Here is an 8,976-nt window from a genome sequence, read left to right as displayed (position 1 = left end):
AGCTGCTCCTGGTTGTCTGTCTCAGCAAAGTGGTTGTAGAGCAAAACAGACAAGAAATGTAAGGCTACATGTAAAACAGTGCCATGAAAATCACAAGACTTTATTTCCCACATGCAGAGAGTTTAAAATGGTACACTTAAGTTGTAGAATACTGTTTGTTTTGTTTCTGAGATAAAAGTAACTCATGATGTTCCTTGTCTGTCTCATATGCATCTGGATCTGAATGTTCACTGTTTACATTGGGGCAAATCGAAGATTTCTGTACATCTTTGAAAAGCTCCTGTAGTCAAATGTGTTTCTGGATTTCCACATGCGGAGCAGTTTCCAAAACTTGACTTTTCCATATTAATCTGCATTTACATGAAGTAACACAACACTACGAAAAGCTAAAGTAACATCTTGAACCTTAATCTAAATTATCATGATTACAAACAACTGAAAGCCATTCTGCAATTCTTTTGCTGGTTGGAAAGATGTCCCAGTGATTTTGGTAAGTACAGTAGACTCAGTTAACCAGAACTCAAGCAACCGCAGAAAAATCTCTCTGCTGCCACCTAGTGGGTATTAGGGTTTAATAGTAACTCTCAAGCAACCAGAAACTACATTTATCGGGCATCTACCAATTCCCATGGGTGCCGGTTAACTGAGAGTCTACTGTATAAAAGCAGAGTGAGCCTGCAGTTCAGCGCTCTAATCTCCAAGCTGAAAGCCTCAGAGACCTTTGGTTCTGCTGCTAGGAAACCAGCATTCCCCATCCTTCAATATACTGTTTGATGGAGGGACGCTCTTCACACCAGATTCATGGCTTCTTCCTGGCAAACTTCTCAGGCCACCTCCAAGCAGAGCAAATGGAGGGCAAGTCACTTCCAATATCAGATGCTTCCCTTCTAAGCCTGGACCTCTGTCACTAACATGGGACGAAATCCCAAAACAAAAAGCAATCCCTTCAAACTGCAGCCGTACACATTTAACTGCACACTTAGTTCCTTCAACTTCAATTAGATGGTTGGGTTTACACATGCATGTTCTACATGTGAGGAAGGCAGCCTCTAAAGTGTCATAAGAGAACATTCATAATCTACCAACGTGACTTGGATGCTGTCATAGGTAGGCGTTATAGGCTGCATGGCTTACAGAACTGAAAAAGCAATTACTTGCTACGTAATTCTACTGGATTGTAAGTGATAAGATCTTTCAGAAAAACTCAGAAATTGCAATTTCCCACTTCGGAGAAAGCATTTGTGAATCTCTCCCCACCCATCCAGTACAGCATGCAGGCCTACAAATGTTGGCGTACAAGCTTTGCATCCTCTAGTAAGGTTGCCAGAGGCTTGCTTCAGACTTTGATTAATCTAGGTATGACTTATGGGAAAAAGCCTTATTTATAATGGCCCATGACAACTTGGTAGGAAGTTGTGCCATATATTTTCTTACCTACTACAAAACTCTGTGGGCAGGAAGACGAGTGTAAATATCTCTGTCCTGAACAGCGTAAGAATGGAGCACTCCAGAGGTAATAGTTAAGTGCATCTGGATGCACCATCTTAACATAGGTTAGGTATGAGTCAGAACCCACAATCAAGTGATTGCTGAATCATCTGATCGTGTTCGTTTGCCATGATGAGTTAACGCGTGTCAAGAACAAGGAGGGAATTGCAAGGAGTGTGAATCTTTGCTATTTGGGCTAGAACGGGGTGGGGGAGAGTCAAGGTCGTACCGCCAGGTATGGTATCTGTGCCTGGTATGGCTGACCATTAGAACTTAGGTGGGAAAGAGAGGAAGGGGGAGCGGGGTACTGGAAAATTTTAATTAGCTAATTCAGGTGGGAAGCTTTCAATTGCAGCTTTTCTTTTGATCATACACTGAATTTCAATAAACCAGAATTCTGCATATTCCAATTGTGCATGAGGCAGGTCATTATTGGAACTAATGGTGTCAGTTCTTACAGTATGAGAGGGGATTAGGAGATGGACACAGGCAGCAGGAAGCAACAGGCAAACAGAACAAAGAGAAAGGAGAGACACTCAGCTCTGCAGGGAAATGACCAGGCAGCAATGCACACCTAGGGAAAGGGATGGGAGTGATCCCTTCGAAGACAAGATGAGCTTCAAAGACTCTCAATAGGCAGAAACTGAAGCAGAGGGAGGGGCAGGATGGGTGAAAGCTGAGACCTTTTAAAAGTCAAAACCTTTGCTGGAGGAAGCAATTCATGGCTTAAGTGGAGAACAGTGCTTGTCCTAAATAAAAACTCCATATACTGTATCTTTCGTAGCTTGTATTGAAAGTTATTTAATTAGGATTTAAAAGACCAGAACCTCACAAACAGAACATGTGCAACTAATGACTAGATTAAGAGTTGCAAACTATGCATGTACCAGGAAGTCCTCTGCTATGAGCTTACTCAAGGGATAGCCAATGTGGTGCCTCCAGTTGGGTTTGATTATACTTCATACTGCTTAACTACTGACCGTATCAAGAGAACTCTAATTCCAGCTGTCCCGGTCTGAGCAAACTTATGTCTATCTTGTTTAATATCTCCAAATTTCCCCACCGTATTGAAGTGTGGACTGAAAGGGTGAGCCCAGAGAGCAACTGAAGCATCACTGGCTACACCCACTAGTCAACTGCATTTTTATCCCAAAGAGTTGTATGAATCTAGCTGAAGTGGTTACTTTATGGTGCAAATGTGTTGTGCAAATTCAAAGAGACTTCTTGTTCTACACCTGTATGGGTCACTTTATGACCCACACCTTGCAGGTTTTTGAGCTTCTTCCCTTCAGCCCCAGCCAAGGGAGTATGAAAATCATTCCAAATACTTGGAAAGCCAGCAGTCTGCCAACTCCTGCACTACATCAGTGAAAGAGGAGCTCTGGAGGTGGTGTAGATAATGAGATTTGACAGCTGAAGTGAGCTATTAAGGACACTGGTATGAAGAAAGTAAAACCCCCAACTGCTAGTTAGCAGATGTCATGGGATCCAAAAATTGTATCTGGCCTATCACACACCTTCTGCCAAATACAAAGGCAAATTGAAGCTGCCCACATGCAGTGCCAGAAGCAACTCCCCAAACCTCCAGCCAGCCTTGAGGAGACTTGAAGGAACCAGCCCAAGTAGTCAAAGTTTGGTCAGAAGAAGTGGTGTTAATGGTTGCTATATCTTGCCAATAGCAAACAAGGTGCATACCTTTCTTCCTGGAAGCTCTGCAAACCAGGAAGTATAGAAGGACCCTTTTCTTGCTAAATGATGATCTTAAAAGTCTTAGAAAGTCCTTTTTAAGCAAAAGTGTGTGTTTAATTACTGCTTTTTCGCCTCATTTTCGAAACAGCGCTTCTATAAAGAAAGGAATGTGATCAGTATTGGAACACCTCAACTATACCTCATTTGTATATATTGTATACTACTTAGAACAATACACAATACCAGGTTTGGTCTATTTTCTTAAGTTCTGGATAAGAACCATCTCAATTCCAAATAACTTGAATATGGAGGACTATTGTGAAATAAAACAGCTGCATTCACACATACTGCAAAGCCAGCCTTAGCATTATGGTTTGTTAACAAATCGTAATAGCCTGTTTCACACATCCTATCCTAGTCATTATGGGTAGCTCTGCATATCAAGCTAATCTAAAAGCAAACAAATTGCATTGCTGTTTATTGTCAGGACGAGGTGTTGAAGTTGCCTAATTTGGCTTTGGAATGAGACAAAAGTTCTTTTGCTTGTTTAAATACATTCAAAAGAGGGGGCAGCTCTGTACCTTTGAACCTGAATGTATAGTCTGCAGTATCATGTTAGGGCTACCAGATCTGGGCTGCAAAAATGCAGACAACCTGCAGATGCTGGTAAGGGGATTAAAATAAATTACCATTTGATGCCATTTTGTGCTTTTCCCAATTTCTGGAAACCTAATATTGTACTTTTCTAGCACTTGGAGTTAGCCTTCCCCTCTGCTCAAAAGCATTCATGAAAAGAATCCTCACAAGATTAAGGAATGATTAGCCTCCATCATTCATTCAAAGGTTTAGCTAGATCTTCTCCAAAGTGGCTTCCACTCTTCTTCTGCCAAACCCCATCCAACTTGCTTTCCTTGGTGCCTCCATCTAAACATCAAGAGCCCAGAAATTCTACAGAAGAGGTGATGCAGTCCAAGAGTAAGCAATATGAATAACCATCCAGACCTCCATCTCAATGTCAGCTCTGCTATGAAGGTATTGGGGGCTGAGGCATTCTGCTCTCCAAAGCCTCAGCCCTCTAGGTGCAATGTAGTGATAAATGAGACTGACCTAAGCAATGGGGTTGCTACACAGATTAGTCCTAATACTGTTTCCAAAGCCTTTAGAGCAGTGGCGTTATGTAAGTATTGAATAATACCATATCTTAACCAACCAACCTCCCCTGGAACAGCCTCCTGCAACCCAGGAAATTCTCAGCTAACGAGCATTTTGGAAATTGTAGTCCCAACACATCTGGACCATACCTTGTTGGAGAAAACTGAATTAGAACAACATTGACTTCATTTGCTTCTGGTCTCAATTCTTGTTCTTCTCTCAACCAGCAACCATGCATTCTAGGCCAGAATTTTACTATGAGGTTTTTTTTTAAACTACAGCTTTCTTTCATTGTTATTCCTTCCTTTCTAAAGCAAAACAGGTATGGATTCCAATGGGGAATACTTAATGTTAAACTGGAATGTTGGGCTGATTTCCTCTCCCTTTTGATGTTGCTGTTACCCGGTGGCAGGGAATTCTGCTGGTAAGTTTGCTGTAAGTTGGAGGCTACTGTATCTTCCACAGAAACTCACAGCCAGGTTGCCAGACGGGCAAGCAGAAAGATAAGCACACAGGCATCTGTTGGAAGGAAAGAGGGTAGTTCCAGAGGGACGGGCAGCCAATGCTGATGGTCTAGGATCCAGCTTCTTGCTCTTGCCCAACCGCTTCCAGGAGCAGCCCCATGGGTGTGCGCTTGAGTCCAATGTTCTCAATTTTGTTCTCAATCTTGTTTTTAAGGTTCCGCAGACGCAGGGAGGCATGGATGAGGCTCACTGAAAGGGAACGTGGTGCACATCAGTAACAGTGGAATAGGTAGAACAACCTTCTCCTGCTACACGTCAGATCCTCATATTCCCTATTCTCCTGAGGGTAACAGATCAGTCCTCCCAAGGGAAATTCTGTCTGCACAAATTCCATAGCTAGGAGATAATGCAGGATTGGGAATCTGCAGCTCTTCAGATCTTGCTGAACTTCATTTTCTGGCTGAGAGCATGGCATATAATAAGGGGGATTAAAGTAGTTCACTAACATCTGAAGTGCCACAGTTTCTTCACCCCTGCAGATCATGCAACTTGTTTTAATGTTGGAAGCCTGAGCAAAAATTTGTCTTCTCTCTACACGAAGCTATGCGCAGCATATGGGTTGCAGCATAAGATGGGCAAACTAGAACTGCTCCAAATTTCATCTCCTGGGTGCAGGAGTGTTTGGCAGCAACTGCCTCTGTGTTTTCACATTGGTCCTTACCACAGGAAAACAGAAATTTGCTCTCTCATGCTAAGTGAAAACTAATTCTCTTTGCTTGCATGTCATAACAAAGTCCACGCTTGCAAAATCCTGCCTGCCACATTCTGGGAATAAAGCATACCTTCTGGGCAGCCATAAACAGACTGGGAGAGACACAAAAGATGCGGGGAGCACCAGGCACTCTGGATGCACCGATGCTGCACAGCCTTCCCACATGCACCCCAGCTGGGAACTCACACATTATGGGCAGGGCGATGAAAATCAAGAAGGTGGCAGAGCCTTCAAAAAGTGACACCAGGAAGTATGCGGTACCGAGGATGGCAAAGAAACATGTGCCAGGGTAACTCCGCCGAAAGCGCCGCATGGGAGCTTTGCTCTCAGCTGCCCAGATGAAGCCTCCAAACAGCAGACTGATGAGTATGCAGCTTAGCAGAATCAGCATGGGTTGGAAGTACCTACAGGATGAGAGTCAATCTTTGCTTCAGCTCAAATGGGAGTACAATATGCAATTGGGATATGCATTCAGTCCAGATGTTTTGTGTGGCCCGCTCTGGATGTTCTTGAAAGGCAGCCTCACTGCAGCAGTCCAAACAGCCTGATGAGGGCAATGAGGCACTGTAGCAAGGTCCTTACATCCTGGGTAAGGGTGTAGCTGGCACACAAGCTACAGCTGGGCAAAGCCTCACCAAGCCACAGCTTCCACCAGTAGGATGCCCAAGTTGAAGACCTGCTCCTTCCAGAGTAATGCATGGGTTTAATTTACCTTATACATACTCAAGGATAAATCCATCCACGGATAAATTAACCTTAGAATTTTTAACCAAAATACCATGAAAAATGCACCACCCACTAAGGAAGGAGCAGAACCACCATACAAATGCCTCCAGTCTGCTGCAGATAGTCCAGAAGGTATCAAAGGTCACTGAGAGGTCCAAAAGGGCCACGACAGATGCATTAGCCCTGTCTCGGGGACAGGGACCAAAACTGTTCCAGTTGCATGCCTGGGCCTAAACTCTGACAAAAATTACATTTTTGAAGAGCTGTGAAAACATGCCTTTTCAGAGGGGTGTTTGCAAATGCTTGAAAATTCTACTGCCTGGGGACACATGAGGACTTTCCTGTTATAGTTATGCTATTGACTTTCTGTTTTAATTTTAAATTAAGTGTAAGCCAAAGCTAAAACAATCGAAGGAAGGAAGGAAGAATTCTACCTGGGCTTGCTCCCACCACCAAGGAACACCTGCTATTAAATGCCCAGGGACAAGGTCCAAGGAAGGAAAAGGAAGCAGCTGAATACAGCTAAATCAGATGAGTTCTTTATACATCACAGTAGTGAAAAAGGCAACAGATCCTTTATAAGATGAAAGGCTTAGAAAAACAGGCCACAGACTACTCACAATTACTTCACATTGGGACTAAGAGTTGCTCCTAGATGTGCAAGAAAAAATTACGTACACTTTACCAACAAAACTAAACGGCATCCCAGTGTGGTGCCATCAGGCCTAGCCAGCATAGGCTACATGGCTGGACACGATCCAAATGTCTTAACCAGGTGTTGATGGCCACTCATTTAGGCAGGTTTTCTTTCTTTTTAATGGAATTGCACTAATCACAGAACACACCATCTCTTAGTTTAATAGCAGGGAAATTCAAGGTGTGTGTGTGTGTATTATTACCACGTTCTTACTTGTTTTATTGTTTTAACATACATCACCTAATGTTGCTTGGACTACTGAAGCGGCTTATATATACATACATATATACAATATATAATATAAAATACATGAACATGGAAATGGAAATGGAAATGCAGTCCAGGTGAAAAGCATCCTCTGCTAACTGCTGCCTGTCACACAAAAAGAGGAAGACAAATGGGCAGGGAAAAACAACAACTGTAGATTCAACTTAAGTACCAAAACCAACCTTCTCAACCTGGGCAATATTGCTGGCTGGGGAATTCTGGGAGTTGAAGTCCACTCATCTTAAAGCTGCTAAGGTTGAGAAACACTGATCTAGCACGAAGCCCCAATTTGCCGTCTTCCAGATGCATTGTGACTACAACTCCCAGAATCTCCACTTGTTTGCCATGCCGGTTCCAGCGCCTGCATTTTTCTTCTTTTCCAGAGCCATTAAAGGTACAGAAGCCTGTTCCTTTTCGCATTTGCCCATCGCGTTGGTGTTCAAAGTCTTAGGAGCAATAAAACAAAAAGTGGCAACTTTCCCGCGTACATCACATTTCCCCCTCCCAAGGCTGAAGCGGAGATTGTCCCTGGCTTCCGTACCCCACCCTTGGATTATGAAAAGTTTTCTCCAAAGGAGCTCAGATTGCAATAATAATAGTGTAAGAAAAAAAACACCTTCCCCATTTTACTTCGGCCCTTCGCCCCTACCAACTAAGCCTGCATGTTGTTCGATAACCGAATGTCCCCCCACATTTCTCGCCTCGCGCTGGTCTTCGCGCAATCGGACCCTCTTCCCGGCCGTGCCCCGCCAGCCGCTGTGGCACTCACCCGCCCAGCAGCAGCCCCGCGCCCAGCAGCAGCAGATAATTGCTCTGGTAGTACAGCAGATTGTTAATCAAGCGGTTGTGCCAGCGCTGCAGGTCCCGCACGTCGGGGGCAGCCAAGCGAGTGGAGCCCAGAAGAAAATCATCCAGCGCCCGAACGGGAGGAAGCCGCACCTCGGACATCTTCGCTCTCTCGGCGGGGGGGGGGGGAACTACCGTCCCCATAATGCATCGCAGCGGTAGACCTGCCAGCAGGAAGACATGGAAAGTGGAGTCGGGCGGAGGAGGACGACGTTGCCTTTAGCGGCCTCTGGAGTTGCTTTCTTTTCCTTGGCTTCTGTATCCCTGAAGTTTAATTGCTTCATGGTAACAAGAAAGATACGGCTCCTCTAAGGAAACAGTAGGACTTCTGCAAAGGCCTGTAGGCATTGATTTTGTTGTTGTTTATTCGTTTAGTCGCTTCCGACTCTTCGTGACTTCATGGACCAGCCCACGCCAGAGCTTCCTGTCGGTCGTCAACACCGCCAGCTCCCCCAGGGACGAATCCGTCACCTCTAGAATGTCATCCATCCACCTTGCCCTTGGTTGGCCCCTCTTCCTTTTGCCCTCCACTCTCCCTAGCATCAGCATCTTCTCCAGGGTGTCCTGTCTTCACATTATGTGGCCAAAGTATTTCAGTTGTGCCTTTAATATCATTCCCTCAAGTGAGCAGTCTGGCTTTATTTCCTGGAGGATGGACTGGTTTGATCTTCTTGCAGTCCAAGGCACTCTCAGAACTTTCTAACACCACAGTTCAAAAGCATCGATCTTCCCTCTCTCAGCCTTCCTTATGGTCCAGCTCTCGCAGCCATATGTTACTACGGGGAACACCATTGCTTTAACTATGCGGACCTTTGTTGTCAGTGTGATGTCTCTGCTCTTAACTATTTTATCGAGATTTGTCATTGCTCTTGACA

General features: G+C 44.5%; 1 protein-coding gene across 1 annotated transcript; it reads right to left on the bottom strand.

Moving 5' to 3' along the window:
* Positions 1-4,517: 4,517 nt before the first annotated feature.
* PRAF2 (PRA1 domain family member 2) lies at positions 4,518-8,235 on the bottom strand. The gene is made up of 3 exons (XM_063294104.1): positions 8,025-8,235; positions 5,752-5,969; positions 4,518-5,042 (listed from the first exon to the last, which is right to left on the bottom strand). Exons 1-3 carry the CDS (start codon positions 8,201-8,203, stop codon positions 4,903-4,905), a joined length of 537 nt encoding a protein of 178 aa, XP_063150174.1. The 5' UTR covers positions 8,204-8,235; the 3' UTR covers positions 4,518-4,902.
* Between the last annotated feature and the right edge of the window lie 741 nt (positions 8,236-8,976).

This window comes from Candoia aspera, chromosome 2 (assembly GCF_035149785.1).
Source record: "Candoia aspera isolate rCanAsp1 chromosome 2, rCanAsp1.hap2, whole genome shotgun sequence".
Lineage (NCBI taxonomy): Eukaryota > Metazoa > Chordata > Lepidosauria > Squamata > Boidae > Candoia > Candoia aspera.
This window is presented reverse-complemented; position numbering and strand designations above follow the sequence as displayed.

Coding starts and splice junctions, on each gene's coding strand:
- PRAF2 (XM_063294104.1), bottom strand. CDS start 8,203: ATGTCCGAGGTGCGGCTTCCTCCCGTTCGGGCGCTGGATGATTTTCTT. Junction 5,970..8,024: donor GCGGGGCTGCTGCTGGGCGG/GTGAGTGCCACA, acceptor CTCATCCTGTAG/GTACTTCCAACCCATGCTGA. Junction 5,043..5,751: donor CATCGCCCTGCCCATAATGT/GTGAGTTCCCAG, acceptor GTTCCCTTTCAG/TGAGCCTCATCCATGCCTCC.